The 19,701-nt window shown below is 38.8% G+C and overlaps 1 protein-coding gene across 6 annotated transcripts in view; it reads right to left on the bottom strand.

Moving 5' to 3' along the window:
* ZC3H13 (zinc finger CCCH-type containing 13) overlaps positions 1-19,245 on the bottom strand; it is a 47,322-nt gene extending 28,077 nt beyond the window's left edge. For 2 of the 6 annotated variants that reach the window (XM_038173410.2, XM_038173404.2), the window contains exons 1-5: positions 18,940-19,222; positions 13,082-13,207; positions 12,530-12,639; positions 7,053-7,164; positions 302-410 (exon numbers count right to left, since the gene is read on the bottom strand). In XM_038173410.2, the coding sequence (XP_038029338.1) occupies positions 302-410; positions 7,053-7,164; positions 12,530-12,639; positions 13,082-13,198 (448 nt within the window). In that variant the 5' untranslated portion in view covers positions 13,199-13,207; positions 18,940-19,222. Of the gene's footprint in view, positions 1-301; positions 411-7,052; positions 7,165-12,529; positions 12,640-13,081; positions 13,208-18,939 lie in introns of those variants that run through there. The other 4 variants (XM_038173407.2, XM_072032545.1, XM_072032544.1 and 1 more) reach the window with 4 other exon arrangements.
* Between the last annotated feature and the right edge of the window lie 456 nt (positions 19,246-19,701).

Genomic DNA, 19,701 nt, shown 5'->3' on the forward strand with positions numbered 1-19,701 from the left:
CTGATCAGTTTCAAAATCATCTTGGATGATTTTTTGTGGTTCAACCACAAAATAGCCAATGGCCCTGTTCCTTGTCTGAGGATTCAAAACCAGAATGTTTCTAAAAGAAGTTGTTTTTACTATTATAGCAGTCCAAATCAAATTGCTTCTTTGCCCTCTTCCAAAAATAAATCTTAATGGCTACTGCACAGAAGTACTCTACTTATAAAGACCGAATCTTTAACTATTTTACTTTACATGCAGTGCAGCATTAGTGCAATTCTCTGAGCTGCAGGGAGACCATTAGTTTAATTTTGCTTACCTTCTCTATTTGTTTCCCAATCTCCATTTTCCTCTTCACTTTCTGGTGTTCTCTCCTTTGTAATTTTGATATCCTCCTTTTCTCTATGTCTTCCTCGTGAAGACTCTTTCTATAAGGGAAAAATGCTGCATTAGAGTAAACAACTTTATTTTTAAAAGAAGCCTGAAGAAGCAGGTACATTTTACATGGTATTTTGGCTGTTCCTTTTTTATAGTACAAAAAGCAATTTCCCCTTCAGCCTGTTGAAAAAATACCTTCTTAAATAAGCAGAGACTCCACAGGCAAAATACTCTAATGCAATTTCATATAATCAGTATGCAAATAGCAGATGGGGAAAAAGAAGGAAGAAGGAATTCATAAAATAAGGCTTAGAGGCAGGGCAAGAATTAAGCACGTATCAGAGAATCGAGTTTAAAATAAGAACCAAAAGAACAGAGCGGGTTCTTAAAACCAGAAGTTTAACAGCGTGAATAAGTTCTCAGCTGTAAATAAGGATGTCATATGCAAGGCAGATGACCCTGTGAGAAGCTGAACCACTTAACTCTCCAGAGGATAAAGAAGGGGGTGGTAAGGCAGGGGGGGAACCCTTGGTTGGCAGAAGAAAGGAGAAAGAAAATCTAAAGCAATGGACTGGATAGAGTTTTCTTAATAGCTTTATAGCTGAACGTTCATCGGCTCGATCTTATTAGTCGTGTCTAACCACTGCAGTAGCACCCACTTTGCATGTGGCAAAACAGTGCATGTGATGCACAGGACCGGTGGTCCTATGGATACCTAAGGATGCCAGACTGTTCTTACAGAGTGTAAAGTAATTTATAAAGGCGCCTGGTCCTGAGCTGCTCTTCTCCCCCTGCTATATTCCAGTAGTAGAGCTACATAGTTGCATCATTGCCTCTGCTGAATCCGTATTCTCTAAATAATCTACCTGGATTTAGTGGAGTACAGGACAAAGTTTTTTGTTTTTTTTTTTTTAATTGTTCACCAAAAAAATAAAAAGACAAACCACCCACGAACATCCAAGCTTAGAAGTATCACAGATTAATTTATGTACGAAACCACAAAAAGCAAATAACAAAAGCCTGCCCCGTTCCCCGTTTGTTCTCACCTCCCAGAGTGCTTTCTTTTGGGGATTCTTCAGTGCTGGTTTGTAGGACCCTTTATGCCAAGAAAAGGAGATGCCTGAGAATTTTGCTAGCTATTTCTTATTGTGACTTAGACCATTTACTTGATTTAAATCCTCAAGACCACGTCAGAAACACGGTAAGGAAATAATAAGAGTGACTACGCAATATTATAAGTGAATACAATGAAACTATTCCTTTTTATTCCTTAACAATGTTACAGACTAGCTTAATGAAATAAGTGATCACAGAGTAAGTACTGCATTTATTTTACCTAGTAAACTGAAAAATGCTTCAATGCTCAGTTACCTTCAAGCCCCTCATCTCAACACGCTAAGTATATCATATTCAAACCCTTACAAGATTTTGAAAAACTGACCATTTGCTAAATAACACAAAGAAACTTCACATGAAAGAACTAACTTGAGTCGAGTGTAACTAAAAGCAGCTTGTAGAATAAGGTAAAGTTATGTTTTCTTTACTTCATGACAGGATCTCTAAAGTGATGCACAAGACCCTAACCTATCAGGCCACATCGGTTTCTGACATCAGCTGCAGACAAGTCTACATCAACTAAGCCACCATCACAACAGGCACCAAACGCATTCCAGTCTAACAGCAACAACTCTACCGAGCTCCAAAGCAAGTTACTTCAAGAGAAAATAGACTTTCATAACTCTCAAAATTTGCAGCTTTATCAACAAGCCCCTCCTACAATTATTTTTTTCGTACAGCACCTTCATTTTTCTAGACTACTCTCCTTGAATGCTGAATTTGTTCTTGCAAACTGTTTACTTCTGCTATATACTAGTCCCTATAAGCAAAAAAAAAACAAAAAAAAAAACATTAAATACATGTACTAAATTCTATTAATTCAACCCTACGTGGTACTAGCAAGCCACAAGATGCATGTGAGGTCATACCCTATACATACTAACTACAAAAAACTTCAAGGCCAATCCACCAAATAACTCATTAACAAAGAGCATTCTGAGTAAACTGCATGTTTCAAGAATAATTTCAGGAATCATTTCATACTCCACGTTAGAAGCTGTACATAACCTACACGCATCTCACCTACACCTCCAAACTTACAACACCACACAAGCATATTGAAACAGCCCGTATTTTCTCCTCTCAGGGGAGACATTTGGTAGTGGCAGCAATGGGACAATCATACTTCTAAAGAAGAATTGAGAACAAAATCATCTATGAAAGGAATTTTATTGCATTATTGAATATAGGGGAAGAGAATAGACAATTTTAATGCAAGCACGCTATTTTAGAAGCCAACACAACTTGATCCAAGCCCATCCATACACTAAGCAACTTGAGTTGTCACGAGAAAAATTCTGGTAAGACAGCATCTTGGGAAGAAAAAAAAAACAAAAACACAAAAAACTGTGCTTAGAAACTGAGTATATTTTCCTGGGGCACATGATTCAAGAATGTAAATTATGACGGTATAGAACACATTGAAATTTGCTCATGGAAAAGTCTTCAATATATTCCTTTCATTGCGTTTGTTCCACTTGCAAGGCATTTCATTCCCTCATACTATGGGTTGTGTTAGTTAATGAGTAAATATTTCATTCATATCAGACCTTCTTACAGACCTTCTTATATTTTACATTGGTTTTTTTTGCACCTCTACCTTAGTAAGCCAAGAATAAAATAAGTCAAACTCCTACAGGGCAAAAGCATGTCTTTTATTTGTACTAGAAGATACTGTATCTGAAAAAGACTCCATTTACTAGAATAGAAACAAACTTTTATAGTAATATAATTATTTACTTAAAAAAATGTTAACTGTCCTAAGTGCAGATAATAATTTGGTAGACTTTGTCTACGCTGTTTTCACGTATGTGCTCAAAGTTAAACTATTAACGTGTGTTGAATAGATTATTGCAGTTTAATGTTGAATTTCAGGAGAAATGCTACTTAAGAAAAAAAAAAAACCACAACTTTATGACTGATTTCTATGAAACTTTATTTAATTAAACATCTGCTTAAGTTGAAGTTCCCCACCTTGTAAGACAATCAACCCTGTACAGCACAAGACTCAATGTCTCCTTGGATGAATTTCCCACTGTGGCCAGAAGAGTTTGGCCAAGCACTAAAGGACTTACCCAGTCTGCAAAACATGCTTCTAGCTAAAGTGTTATTTTGCCAACACTGATGAAGAGAATATAAGGCTTACGGTCTACAATTCTTACAAGGCAGAAGCTTCATTTGCAGCCTTGTCAGCACATGTGCATGCAGCAGCAATATAAACTAATTCAGAATTCACTTTAACTCTGGAACAAACTATTGTGCATTACAGCTCACATCTTTTGGGTAAGCACAGTACTGTTTTGCTCTACGTACAATACCTCTATAATGAAAATTACTAGCACATTGCACAAACGTACAAGAAAATGTATTCCATTTCCCTGAAATGAACAGGTATTGATTCCATTTCAGAGATGGAAGACAACGCTGACCTCTATTTCCAGTGCAGATATTCAAAAGCCACAGTGACAAAAAGCAGATATAAAACAAGTGATAGATATTCCTTACAAAAACCTTCCCTAAAGGTAAATTAAGTTCTTCCCACTGTTTCCCAAATCACACAAACCTCCCAGAAGTTGCTTTATGTAATGCTTCAAATACTCCAACGCAACTATCTCAGAATTCGGAGATAATCTCAACATGAAAATTTCCAACTAAATACAGTAACAGCAAGAACCTATCCTAGTTATTTGCAACATATTTGATACACTAACATCAGAACTGAAGTACTTCCCAACACAAACCTAAAAACACAAAAACAACTGTGTTTGCTGTACTTGTCCACGTAACACAGCATATTGTCTCTGAAAATAATAGTACAAGACATGAAGAAATAATAGAAAATATATTTTTATAAGCTGTCCAGATATATGAAGTTTCTTCCTAAATATAAAATAACCAGCAAAAGCTCTGTCTCCAAACACAGAAAATCTCTTCTCTTCTACTTCCTCAACTTTTTTTTGGAACCTATTCATGTTTTTACCTCTATCTTCCAGCAATCAGGTAGAATTGTCATATATAATGTAAATAGCATTTCCCCTCATTATTTTCAAACTTGCTATTGTTTCTGCTGGGATAAAGTACAAATAAGACGCGTCTAGTTTACATTCTCTCAACCATACATTATATGCATTCGCCACAACTCCTTTCTTCTCCTCTCCGCAGTCTCCTCCCCACCCTTTGCTCACTTCAAAAAGACCTTGGACTGTATTGTCTTGCATACAGGTGATCATAACCAAACAGCATTTCAAATAAAACTGGACCATTAATTCCTACAGCATAGCAGTGATAATTTTCTATTCCGTTTTTATATTACTGAGCATTTTGTTTCTGTGACTGTACTTTGAACAGATGATTTCATTGAGCTGTCCACAATAACTTTTTTCTACTGTATGGTTTTGGTTACTTTAAAAATATTAATTAATATATTTTTTGTCGTAAGTACTTCCTTCACTGTGCATTACCTTGCACTCGCCAACACCATGTTTCATCTGCCATTGTACTGTTGAAAATCTTTTCCGCAGTCCCTATGGCATTCCTCTGACTTTATTTATCTCAGTTAGTATCCTCATATCTTCTGCAAAGTTTAACATTTGGGATGTCCATCATTTTTCCATTCTTAAAAAGTAGAATCTCTTTAGATGAAGCACCATAGCATTCTCTGCAACCTCATTTTAAATTAATCTAAAGTTTTCCCTTTATCTGGCTTCTAAAACTTTTGATATTATGCTTGTTATTCACCTATCTATTCCTCAAAAGCTTTGTTTCAAAGGAAGCTATTTAAGATCTTGCTTATATCAGTTTTCTTTTAACCTCTGCTCTCTGGTCAAGTTTCAATGCTAGTAGATCAGCGAAGCACAAATTTTGACTGCAGGAACAGTGCTCTTTCTTCTTTATTTAAAAAGAAAAAAAATCACAAACAAACCACAATTATGAAACTTTTCATGAAACAAGCTACCTTGCATTATTTCAAAATGAAATTAAGACTTCTTATCCGTTTCCTCAGTTATCCCAGCAGCTTTAGTAAGAGATGAGAACGTGAATCATTAGATCTCCACCGTAAGAGTAACTAATGATGGAGCAAGATTTCTGTAAGCAGTTCAGTTACTTCAGTCTTCTGTTCTTTTGGATATCCTGGTTCTTTGCAATGCAACTCTTGATGACTGTCCCTCTTCATCTATTTGTTCCAGAATATTTTCTTTGGATATCCCATATTTTCCACAGTTGCCTCCGTGCAATTAATACAAAAACCTCAGCAGTTTCCTCAGCCTTCTGTTTTATGAAACTGAAGCAGAGCAATTTTTTCTCTGCAGTGTGCTTATCCTGTAAATAACTCTTTGGTACTTTAACAGATGCTCTAATTCTCCAGTTCCTTTTGACTCCTGTTTCCAGTTCACCTTTATTTGGGGTTTAGTTGTTTAAGAGTATTTTATTATTACATGAATAGAACACTATAAAAAGCAGCAGGGTTAACTAATCAAACCCAGAATTACATCAAAATTAAGAGTTATACCAGGAGAGAAGTTACAATAAATTTTTAATAATGGTTGGAAAAAAAAACACTTTTCCCACCAACCATGTACTTAGTAACTAAACAGTTTATTCAAACTATTAGAAAATAAAAGAAACACATTTAAGAAAAGAAAAGACTGAAATTTTACACAAATTAACAGCAACTGAAAACATGATTGGAAGGTAAGCCATTCTGTTAATTTAATGATAGCAGCTGCTGTTGATTTATTTACACCTGACAGAAAAATTCATTTTACACAGCAAGTAGAAACAGATCCAGAGGAAAAAAAAAAAGAATACTGTTAATACCTGCAGAAGCAAAACTGATTTTCCACAAAAATAAAAAAAATGAAAAAATAACCATTATTCATAGGAAGTCTTAAAAAACATGATACAAGAACAAACTGATGCTGATAGCACAGGTGGCAGGATCACACTACCAACTCTGTCCCTATTTGCAACATCAGTGCAGAAATATATAACATAATTTTAAAGTAAATTTTGATATTTGAGGGGGGTTAGGATTGCAGAAAGATGCTTATGAAGTGAGAATGATGAAAAATTAATTTGTTGCAAGATCCAAAAATGAGCAGTCGGGATGGCTAATGCATATGTGAGGAGGAAGGTGAAATGGACCAGCACAACAATAACTGTGTTGTCTCATCAAATGCAAATTTGAGATGAACAACTGAAGTCAGGATGCACATAAACAATGGATATGAATAAATGTCAGGGGGAAAAATAATGGATGATTTGAACAATGGTCAGTATGCTTTCTTGGTAATATTGAAGAGTCTGCACTGTTATTAAATAGCTGTTCATCAGTATTTATGGCATTTTAGTCTGTAGGACTTATAAAATCTCTGAGAACCAAAAGACCAAACAGTGCTATAAAATTTCAATTACAACTATTATGACACTTCATAATGAAATATGCCACATACTATGTACAACATCATCAATTTGTTAAACATTTCAAGTATTACAAAGCACCACGATCAGGTTTCTAGGACACAGTGCCCAATTGCTACTGAGGGATTCTGGAGTTCTGCAAACTCCATTCTTACCCTAACAGGAGAGGACGATTCCTCTGTACTTCGTTTCTGTGGCTCAGCCTCAACGTCTTGACGTTTGTTCTTCATTCTTTCCCGAAGATCTCCAGTAGGCCTTTCTGGTGACCTGTATAATACAGAAACATGATATGACCAGTTCTATGGGATCATTTTTAAAGAAACACAATCTTTTAACTATTTTTGTCATTAATATAGACAGAGATCTAAACCTCCCACCAAAAGCAATAAGGATGAAAAATAAGTATTCAGTTCTAATGGGCTTAAGTACTCAAAGAAAAAACAAATGAAAGCCAAAACTCTTTCAGAACATCAAGGAAGACTTGACTCTAAGAAGTAAGATTACTTGTATGTACACATGGTACTATGTCATGGCTCACTGACCACTTTAAATCAGCTTTAGCTGATCCTAGCCACAACAAATCCTCTTTTTCTGACCATCATGCAAACGTTTCACAATCATTCAGACCAAGTCTTTCCAGTTATCTTTAGCCTTCTCCATGTGCTAAGCTGCACTGATTTATATACATAAAATTATTGCAGAGTCAAACTACTGTAGACTAGCAGTTAGTCACACAAAAGCACAACTCCAAATGCAGAAGTGGAGATCATCTGCCCTAATTGCCATCCTCCCACGACCTTGGTCAGACTGCTACACAAAGAATGGCTGCTGCAAGGCCGTGCATCAGAAATTCATTCTTGGAGGCCTCCTTCATTTTCCATCCTGCAGTAATATAACTATTTCATTATTTAATTTTAAAACTCTACTAGTCTTACAACTGTTTATCTTCTTAAAATGTATTACTGTGACGTGGGAAGGGGAATATCCTACACTACTACAAGGTATCTTTATAATTTCATCGCCTCCTTGTATGGATTTAGAAGTTGATTTATCAACTTCTTATTATAGGTTAAATAGATTAGGTTAAATATATATATATATATACATATATGTATATGTATATATATACACTACAGGTTAAAAGGAGAACAACTCTTGCATTTAGACAAGTTCCTTAGCAAAAGGGACATTGGAGCTGCTTCAAATGATGTTTTGGTTCAAGAAAACAAATTTTCTCTTCATATAAATCTGTCTTGAAACCAAATTTGATACTTCTGTGATGGCTGTTAAGCTTTAATTACAGATTCTTTTGTGAAATGGTTATATGGAAGTACTGGATCTGTACCCATCGGTTTACACTGAAGAAAGAGTTAAAAATGCTACTTTAGTTGATTAAAAGAGTTTATCTAATATTTGGATAATGTAATTTGCATTTATTTTTTTTTTAAACTGAATTAGTTTCCATTTAGAAAGAGTTGTTTCTTCCATCCTTCCTGTCACATAACATACAGTAGGAAAACTTTACTTCCCAGCTTAGGCATATTAAAATATTCAAATTAACATGATTTCATTTTCAACCCGTGCACCTTTGGAACACAGTAATTTGTTTCTACTTCCTCCTTTGCAATGTTACCTGTATTTAATTCTTTAAACAATGTCACAATGTTGTGTGCCTTAGTACATAAAAAGAAAAAGACCAATGACTGCTCTCATTTTTAAATGCGTTTAATTCTTCATAAAACTGCAAATACAGGTCAGTCTAGATCAGAGGAATGGTACAAAACAGTAGCGTGCTGCTTCTTTCAGCACTAACAAGGATCAAAAAAATATCCAGCATACTAATATAAACAAGTTACCTTCCTTGCACACGTGACTATATCATCTTTAAAGTATCTGGCTTTTGTAAAGGTTGTAATTCAGTATCTTTTTTTTTTTTTTCCCTCCCATCTTAGAAACAGAATTCCATTGTATGACAAAAATTCTCTGAGGCGTTCCAAACCATCAGCTACCTCCACATGTAGACCAGCTTTCAATATTAAAGTGGCAATTCAAAGCTTAGATTTTTAATAGTATTTCAGGTATGGCACAAAGGATCCAGATTTGTGAAACTGAAAATCAATTTCAAAGGCAAGGAGATTACAGATAGAGTACTTGTAATTATTATTCCTCAAGAAGAGCAATTCTCAGGAAAACTTGGTAGCTGAAGGAGAAAGCAAGAGAACTTACAATGTAGCCCACACATTTTCTAGACAGACGTATAATACTGTGATATTTATTGAAGTTATATGCTGGACTGGAAAAAATAATGCAAACCATATCACCTTCAATTAACACCCTTTTCCAATGTGGAAGGGAGGGAAGAAAAAACTTAGTTTATTAAAATAGCATTTAAATCTGCTTTAAGATTATGAAAGTCATCAAGAAATCACAGGAATGAAAAAAGCTACAGCTTCAGGGTTGTGTTGTGCTCTTGGGTTTGTTTGTTTTGGTTTTGTCTTTTTTGTTTGCTTTGTTTTTGTTTTGTTTTGTTTTACAGCTTTGGGAGAAGACTGGAGCAAAGTCAAGGTAACCATCCAGTCGTTCCACACTGCCCTCCTTCCCCCCAAGTATTATAGCATAAAAGCCAAAAATATCAAATATTTGCCAAATTTTCAATCTCGTGTTATTAAGGAAATAATTACTCAGGAAGCTGTGGCTCTTTTTCAGATGCTTTGGCTTATGCACAGAAAAACAAGCTGGTCTACTAACGAGTTTTCCCTTCAGGTGCACCACAATTTTTGTTTTTATAAATGGCCTACTGACGCACTTGCTTTTTTCTTCCCTTCCAAAAGGGGCTTTTGTTTATTCCAGGTAATGCATGCTGCTGAATTTCACCCCCCAAAATACATGATTTTAATTCTACAGTTTAAGACTGTAAGTTCACATTGTAACTGGTAGAGCCTTCTGCACAAAAGGCTGCACAGTGTTACCACTGTACAACGAAAGAAGAAAACTAAATGAAAAATAACTTTAATGAATTAACATTTTGGGAGGGGCCCATATTTTAAGCAAGGCCAAACCCGCTGAATTTCACCATTTCCAATTTTAAGCAGTGCAGTGATGTGATTTTAAACAGCGTTGCTTCCTGCTGCAGCTCAGTTTTCCAGGAGAAATGCACATTTGAACAGCACCTCCATCTGCTTCTGTACCTATCTCCCAACACTGGGAGATGTCTGCTAGCAGCAGGCACACATTTCAGTACGCCCAGCAGAGAATTTGTGTGTGTGTGCACGTGGGTGTGTACAGCCAGATTAGCATTTCATGTATATAATAACTCAGTGCTCATGAGACACTGTTCTGGTTTCAGTTTCCTGTGCAACAGTGTTTGTACTTTTTAAGATTCATACATTCTTACCTCCTACTGTTGCTTGTTTATTTTTTAAACCCTGTGTAAGGATGCAGAATTAAGAGGTTCAGGAAAGAGACAGGTACTACGATGGCACAGATCCTGACAACAATATAAGACGGATGGGATAGCTGCCAATCCATGGGCAGAGCAAAATTCCTCGCGGGACAGCATGTTTACACACGGCTCTTCCTTTATTAGCTGCTGCTTCTTTCAGATGCCTGGAAGGGCAGGTCTAGTACTGGGTTCTTAATATGCTTATCAGCAAAGCTTTACATGCAAAAACATGCTAGTTGTTTTAAACAGAAGGATGAAAACTCATGATGTGAGAAGCAGCATTAATGCTGCTACCTTTAAAAGGCTTTTTTCACATTTTAGAGTCAAATTTTCCTATTGTCTGGTGATAATTTGAACCAAGGGAAGAATTATGGTCAGAAAAACCATTAACAATGAGACTTTATTCAGACAGGTATGAAATAGGAGGAGCAAGGAAGGGATAATGATGTGCCGTGTCCTACCAAACTGCCTGCCAAGCAGACAAAAGACTGCCAGCAGTGAACGCTGAACACACGTGTGGCCACACCACCAGCACGTCCCAGACATGTGAACAGGAATACTGCTTAAACTGAACTGGTGTGGAATCAGAATTAGCTTGACCTGCACAAAGCCAATAAAATTACATTTAGAATACCTGGATACATTTGTAAAATGTTGTTTAATAGCATAAAAACTTCTATTATGCAAGTAAAACAGCTTTTTCTGTGCCTAGCCAAGAGCTCTCAGTAGAATCCTCTGAAGACACGTGTGCTTTTTTCATTTGTCTGTTTCAGTAGGAGGGCTTGCCCCCTGCCCCTTGTTTTTTATTTTTTCCTTTAAGAACATCTTTATTAAAATGTTGAACATGTCAGCCAAATGAGCAGCAAGATCCATCCTCTGACTTTTTTAGTACACTCCTAATAGGAAGAAAAAGTTAGTAGTAAGTAAATCAGAGTTGGTCTTAAGTGTTAGTGGTGACAGTGCGGCAGTAACAAGGCTTTAGTCATTAAAAGAAATGTGACTTCTCTTCAAATGACCAAGCAGAACCACAAACTGTGTGTTCCAAACTCTGAAAGCAAGGAGAAAGCAGCATGCTACATTTAAGGTTTTTAATTTAATCTCTACCAATAAATCACTGTTTTTTTTGCCCCCATTTGGAACATTCAGCACAGAGCAGAGTAAGGTTTTTCACACAGCGAAATAAACATCAAGCTTAGTGATGTATTTCGTATCCCAGAGGCTGCCACGTTAGAAGATCAAACAAGCAAAGTCAAGATCATCCTGAGAGTATGGCACAAGAGCAGGAAAGAACATCAAGCCAACCTTCCTGTTTGACCTTCACCAAGTTGCTTTACGTTTTGATGCTTCAGTGCACCCGTCTGTAATCTAAAGGTAACACTGACATCACTGTAGCTCAGGAAACAGCACAGTTTTTGCATGGTTACCCTTTCTATGAAGTCTTCATTCTCTACAAATGACTATGTTTGTTCTTTTTTTTTTTTGTCCGTTATAAAATTAATAGTACAAACTTACTGCTACGTTTAGTTTCAGTTGACAAGCACGGTGTTACACCATACAGAGGACAGTGGGAAAAAACGCATTTTAAAATGAGAGTAACGTGGGAGTAACAGTAAAAATTCTGTTTTCTGAAAAAAGTGGTAACTTTTAGCATCTCTTCTTTTGATATAGGATATTTAGCCTACAGCTAACGAAGTTACAACACTATGTTTTGAAGAGAAGTGTTTTCTCACAGCTAGAAAGGTTATACACCGTAATCAAACAGTACAGTGAAGGCAGAAGGGCTACAAATACGCAATTATTGCTGTAAGTAGTTACAAAACAGTATTTTAGTAAAGGACAGAAAGGTGTATCAGAAGCTGCAGTGACACTACACATATAAAAAATAATTTTTTATGATTCTTGATTTCCCTATTTCAAGCAATGTAAGGAATTAATCTGCATCCAGTGGTCTTTTTAAAGTTACATACACACAAAAATCCTGGGAAAACCCACTGCAGGTTGCCAAATCAACTGTTTTGAGCAGCTTCACAATACAAGTGGTTATTGATAAAACACACCATTAGGCACACCACAGCATTTCATTATTAAAAAAACAAAACAAAAACAAAAAACACAAAAGAACAGAAGACATAGTTGCAAAAGCTATTTTCCTACAGCATGTGAAGAATTCAAAGTGAGTTCTTGATTTACCTTCTATAACTGCTGCTATAGCCTTTACCTCGTGGTGAAGGGCCATGTACGAATCTACATGTGTTCCCATAGAGGCAGTTGCCAGTCTTCAGCCAGTTACGGCACTGTGTCTAAGAGACAGACATCACTGGGTGAATTTCACACTCATTTCTGGAAATACCATCGGTGTGAGTGTGGCAGAACAAACAAATGACTCCACATTAACTCCCATTTATCTCTACTTTCTGTCCACCAGTAATATAACTCAAAAAAAAAAAAAAAAAAGATCAACAACGAGAATCAGGTCTGGCAGAGAAAAAATTAGGTTGGTGGAAACAGTATTAAAATGTACAGTACTACTGCTCCTGTCCAGAAGCTGGGACAACACACGTTATTTGAAAACTCTAGCATTAGTATTTTGAACATCCATGAGTTAAGGAGTTCTTTTCACCTTTACTAACACCTGTGACATCTGAGTATTTGGCACTTGTGAGCTACGCTTTCCCACCATCTAAATCCTGGAAAAGAAGATGCTGGGGTGGGGAGGAAAAGAAGAATGCTTTCACAACTCACCTCTGCAGTACTTCCAGTGCTGGGTCCAAGCCTTTCAAACACACTGGGTCTTCGGGATGTGCTATCGGATATGGTCTTGGTATTTTCCACTGTGACCTTCCTTCTAATTTTTGACATTTTGTACTACTTCAACCAAAAAAAAAAAGCAAAACTGTAAAATCCTTCAGTCTGGGGCTATTGACACTGAACTCACATGAATAAAATAGTATGATACACGTTGCAAGAGTTGCTGCAGAGGTGATGAAGAAAGAAACAGAAGTCATAAATGAGTGAAATGTATTTAATTACAAGGAACGTCTCTGATTCAAACTACTCAGCAGAACACCAGTAATGATCGTTTTTCACTTTATTTTATGACCTGCTTTGGATTCTTCAGCTTCCCTTTGGGAAAGATCATATAATGTTATTCGTTTAGGTAGCACACAACACACAGTGCAGATGCTTTCCTTGATCATGTATTTTTCTGCATCAATTCAAGTGACTTCAAGTGAAAAGAACTTTTAACATCACTTCACCGACCTCTCCGAAAGATTCCAGCTACTGAAAATGGCTCCCATTTTCAGAATGGTGTCTGAAAATGAGAGTTCCTTTTTTTTTTTCCTTAGTTATGCATGACAGCCTATTGAAAACCACCTTGACATCATCCACACTCTTTACTTCTTACTGATTTATATCACTCAACTATTTGGAACTAGCCAAGTATATTAAAAAAAAAAAAAAAAAGTAATATTACTATTAGGTTTCCCAAGATGTAACTATGTTTAATTAAAAAAAAAAAAAAGCAGATTTTGAAGCAAATACAGCACACATTTGACAAATAAGAAGTCACAATTTATCATTTATCTTACCTGAGAAAAAAAAAAAAGAAGTTATTGAAAACAGGAAGAAAACAATCTAAAAATAAAGCATGATACTGGGCAATAGAGACGGGTTACTGAAAAAGGAGACGATGGGCTCCAGGATCTGTTGTGCTTTAAGTGTTATCAACTTGCACAGAAACAAAACAAATTTGGGAAAGTCTGCCAGTTGCAGGACAATTTACATGCAGCTCAAGAAGCCACCTCTTTGTTATACAGCCAAACGCTACCACTCTGGAGCTCATTAGTCAATGTAACATGATTAGCTCAACACCGACCTGCTGCCCTTCTGCTCTCTTCTGCCCCATCCCCGTGTTACTGCGCTCAGTGCACACGCACTTCAGCTGATTTCTTACACCCAAACAAGAGCCACAAATGACAAAAAAGCTCGTCCATACAGTCAGAATACATTTTTAAACTAGCCCCCACCACGCTGGGTTAGTACCAAATGCCACTCATCTGACCAGCAGCACACTCCCATAGCATTGACTGTAAGCTTCCATTCTACAGTAAAAAAAGTAATAATAAGGTATAAACGTGTACAACTGCATACAAAATGTAGCACTGCTGTAACTTACATTTTACACTTCAAAGTTTGATAATACCTGCTTATTTTCCTTGTAGCTTGGTGAAATTTCTGAATCCTACTGTTACTTCAATGGCGAGACCTCCCTAGAAGCTGACATCCATGCACTTTCTACAAACAAAACTGGGCTGAAGCTCTTGCTAAGTACTTTACCTCATTTTATAGACAACAGAAGAAAGCTTATGCTATGTATTTGTGAGATTTCTCAGCTCTAGTGACTACTTCTAAGCCTTGGATTATCTGAAGAATCACCCGGGTAGGGTTGACATAACCTAGACCTTAACCAAGATGCTCAGAGGGCAAAAAGTTAACCATGTGGTGTGTACCAGACATTAAAAACAATGGTTAACATTCATTAGTGCTCTTGAGGATGGAAGCAGACAGTGAAACAGGAGAATTTGCCAGTAGAAGGAAATTATTTGGGTTAGTAAAAACTGTGGAGATTTCCAGAGAGATCTAATTGAGTTAGGAAATCGAGTAATACAACAGCAGATGAAATGCAAATAAATATAATGTAATGCACACAAGAAGAAATGATTTTATCTAAATACTTGATGAGTTCAAATTAGTCCAGTCTTCCGAGAAAAACAATTAGGAGTCATTGTGGACAGCTCAATGTGCAGCAGTAGTTATAAAGTCTGACAGGATAAACCATTAAAGTTAGAAAGCAAAACAATACCACAACTAATCTAGCTGAGCACCCTTCCGTTTCAGGATTGATCCCCGCTGTATTTTAGCAAAAAACCCGCTGAATTTGTCAAGTTCCATGCAGCTACACCCTTCGGAGGATACAAAAATATACTGACATATGCAGAAGCATTTTTATTATAGGCGATCACATACCAAATACTGAATTTGGTTTAAACAGTTACAGTAAAAAGAGCCATATCTGAAACAAAAAAAGGTTAGAAGAACGGCACTGGCAACGGCAGAGGGGGAGGGGGGATTCAACACATGAAAGACAGATAAAATGGGTGCACCTAATACATAAGTACAGCACAGTGACGTGACAGCAGTATACAGATGTGAAAAATTTACAAATGTTTGGCCTCCTAACTTGAAGGTCCTTTCATTTCCATGAAAAACAGAGGCAAAAGATATATACAGATATTTTAAAATGTTGCCCTTTACCCAGTAACTAGTACCTTCTTGGAATTCACCTCAATAGGAAATTATGATGATGACTAGGCTTAAAAGGGTAATTTTAAACACGGAGAGGATTAAGAGGGCAATATAATAACTGAACAGATTATTTCATTCCAACTGCCAGCTTCCCTGTATTTGGCCTGATAACTACTTACAAGGAAATCAAGAGAACACCATCCAACCCTGAATCTTCTAAGGTTAGGGAGAAAAAAAAAAGGGGGGGGGGAAAGGTGCTTTTAAATACAAAAACTTGGAATGTGAAAATAAAAACCAGGTAACATTCTGTCAGTCCTTAGTTCCCTCCCATACCCACTAGTTTGCTATTAAAAACAGATAGTTTGTTAACAGAAGATATATTTCATGGGAAACTATTTCAAGCAAACCAAAACAGCATGCTGGGACTGGACAGCTCATTACTTTCTGTAAGCACAGGTTATCACACAAGGGCCTCACTCCTGCCACCAGAACCACACGATGAGATTTCACTTGGAGGAGAACAGACCTGTTCTGCAGGCTGCAGGATCAGAGCCTGGGCACGTTATCCAGAGACAAATCGAGGAATATTCACACGCTGCACACACACATCGCATCTCAGAGGCTGTATCTGCATATGCAGGCACTCCCATTCGCATTCTCCCAAAGACCAAGCAAGTCAGATAAACAGAGACTATAAGAACAATGCTGCGTTTGAGATTTTAGATGAAAAACGATGGTATTGTACTACTGGCAAGCATAGAAATGCTCCTCTTTCTTATAGAAAGCATAGCGAGGGGGAAAGGACCAGAAAAATTTAAGTGAAATATTTCACTTCCAAATTTTTCAGGTGGCAAGTTGGCGGATAAACAATTACAATTCAACACCCAATAAATAAATAAAAAAAATCCCGTAACTTGCTCAGTTCTTCCCCGTTTTCATCTTACACTGCTTTACCCTTCTTGATCATGATCCTGCTACTCCTCCCACACCGATGGCTCCTTTCCATCCAACTCCTGTTCCCGAACTACCATCACCTTACCAAACACTCACGTGGATCAGACAACACCGAGCATCAGTGCGGACTGGGCCTCAAGCAGTCAGGTTTCCCGTTCAATATTTCAAATACTTACAACAATGATTATTTTTTTTTCCAAGTAAAACTTATGATTTTCTCTATTTCAGGTACACAGCACTGCATTGCTAAATCTACTTAGGGTTTCTGAAGTGTCTTCAACTTCGGAACAGCTTCCTTCTACTAACAAATACGTTAGGTCCCGTAATAGGAAGGGTAAGACACTATGGAAATCAACTTTATACTAATAAATCAAATTCTTGAGCTATGATTTTAACTGTAGAAACTATACAGCATTGTTACTTTTCCATACATGAATAACATCTGCAGGAATAACTCTCATAAATCAGAAGTACTTTAACACTGTGATAACTTGTTTAATGATAGATAAACCTATGTTATTCTTTAATGCAGGAACTTTGTCTCCCACTGTGGCAATCTGTTAAGGACACTATCTATACTACAATTTGAAGTGAAATATACCTCAGGGGGTTACTTTATGAATAAATCCTAAACGTGGATAGATTTGAGGATACCTACAGGCACTAACCAAGGAACTGAAATCAATGAAATGTGGTATGATTGACACAATATTCGTTGAAATTCTACATGTTTGTTATCAGTATTGCTATATTTTGGGGTCAAGCATGCTTGACATTTTTCTTCAATAGAAGTATGATATTAGATAAGCCACAATCAAGTGAAACACATCTGAAAAATCTGCTTTTTTCCCCCGAAAAGAACTAATCCAGTCCTCTGCAAAAACCAATCCTGCTTCTACAAGTAGACTAGTAACTAAGACATAACAAAATTCAACAAAAGCAAAGTTCACAAAACTCTGTAAAGAGATGAAATCTCTTAAAGAAGTCCAAAACATGACTGGCAAGTATGCATGCATACATGTACACCACACACAAGCTAAGTATTATGTCAAATATCCTACCTGTAAAATGACAAATAATATTCCATTTAAAGTAACAATCAAACTTGAAAAATTAAAATCTAATACAAGTTAAGACACAACCCGATTAAAACTCTAGGATAAACTAAATTACTGATAACCGCTGATGACTAAATAACAGCTTGGAAAGAGGAAAAGGGGCAGAACTCCCCTTTCTTTTTCCCAAATGAAGAGATTTTGAGCTGAAAGGGTTTTGCTTCTAATTACAAGGCTAACACTTCTGTGACATGATGCTAATCAAACAGTGATACCTGAAGGAGCTCCACTGTTCCACTACCTAAAAATAGTGTTAAAAATAGTAAAATGTGTAGTTATCCAACTCCAAAAAAAACAAAACACCTCAAATACTAGCTGTACTTTTACAGGATGTCAGTCTAGCGATCTTCAACCCACACAGAGAAGTCTGCTTGACAGAAGACTCAAAATTATTCCGAGCTTACTTTCACAGCCCCACGCTGCCAACCCATCGCCCTGCTAACGTGAAGCCACCCCCCTAATTTTAACACATGGCTTTTCTCCGTTGGCAAGGATGAGGAACTGCCAATTATGCTTCCACCTGCATAAAACCACGCTTGGCATCCGACAGGTAACAAAAATAAAAGAACCAGGGCCTAGGATGATAGATAGAAGAAGGTCTGCAGTGTTTCGTGCCTTGCCCTCGTGCTCAAAGATGATGTTTTAGCAGGGTAAGAGACAGCTTGGGGCAGATCCAAGCTGGATTAGCCCTGAAAGGTTGGAGATGTTATCTGTGAACCGGACAGCCACGTTACGGTGCTGGGGCAGTGGGACACCCTGAGGAGCAGGGCTGGTTCCTGAGGGCTCGGCCACCCGCTAAGCCACCCCTGCAGCCCGCAGACAGGCCCTGACGGCAGGATGAGCCCTCCTGCCGAGGGGCACGGCGCTGAACCCTTACAAAAAGGGGTCCTGCGAGGCTGCCGGGCCCTGCCTGCTCCTGCTGCCCCTCACTCAGCATGAGGCCCCACAGCGAGGCGAGGGCTGAGGGAGAAAAGCCGGCGGCGAGGCCCCGGGCGGGGTCGCGCCCTCGCCGAGGAAATGGCGACCCTGCCGCTTCTTCAGGAAAAGCGGGAGGAGGAGGAGGCCGAAAACAAAGCATAAAAGCGAAAAATTAATTAAAATAAATAAATACATAAATAAATAACCACACTCAACAGCCGAGCAGGCGGGAGGCTCAACGCCCCCCCCCACCCCCATCCCTCACCTCACCCCGTCCCCGTCCCCTCCCGGCCCGGCCGCCCTCACCTGCTCCTTCCGCTGCCTCCCCGCTCCCCGCCGCCTCCTCCGCCGCCGCCCGGGGCGGAGAGGGTGGGAGGGGGCGAGGGGGGAGTCCGTCCTCCCGGGCCTGAGCGCGGAGCGACACGGAGAGGAAGGCGGGGAGCGCCAGCCGCTCCCGCAGCCCCACGGCGCCCGCCGCCGCCGCCACCGCCCGGCCGCCCTGCCTCAGGGCCGCGGGGAAAGCGGCACGGCCCGGCACGGCACGGCCCGGCTGGGATCGGCACGGCTCGGCTCGGCTCGGCTCGGCTCGGCCCTCCCCTCCCGGCGGCCCCTGCGCCGTGATGGCGGCGGGCAGCGGGGGAGGAGAGGGGGAGGCGGCGCCGCCATGTTGGGGAGGGAGGGAGGGGAGGGGAGGGGAGGGGATGGGAGGGGAGGGGAGGGGATGGGAGGGGAGGGTTCTCTGCCTCCCGCCTCGCCCCTGTGGGGGTCTGCCCGCGGTGAGGTGCTGCGCGCTGCCCCCAAACAGGGTGGGATCCTCTCCCAGCCCTCTGGGCTTGCATAAAGTTATGGTCTTGCACGCCAGCAGTTAGTTGGATTTGTCTTCTCTGCACACTTCACAGAATCACAGAATTTCTAGGTTGGAAGAGACCTCAGGACACTTGAAGCCTGTCTTGGGATTGTTATTGCATTCATATGGGTATCCCCACGGTACAGGACAGAACCATTAGGGTTGGAAAAGCCCTCTGAGATCACCTGGTCCAACCATCCCCCTACCACCAGTATCACCAC

The sequence above is a fragment of the Anas platyrhynchos genome, chromosome 1, assembly GCF_047663525.1.
Source record: "Anas platyrhynchos isolate ZD024472 breed Pekin duck chromosome 1, IASCAAS_PekinDuck_T2T, whole genome shotgun sequence".
NCBI classification, from domain to species: domain Eukaryota; kingdom Metazoa; phylum Chordata; class Aves; order Anseriformes; family Anatidae; genus Anas; species Anas platyrhynchos.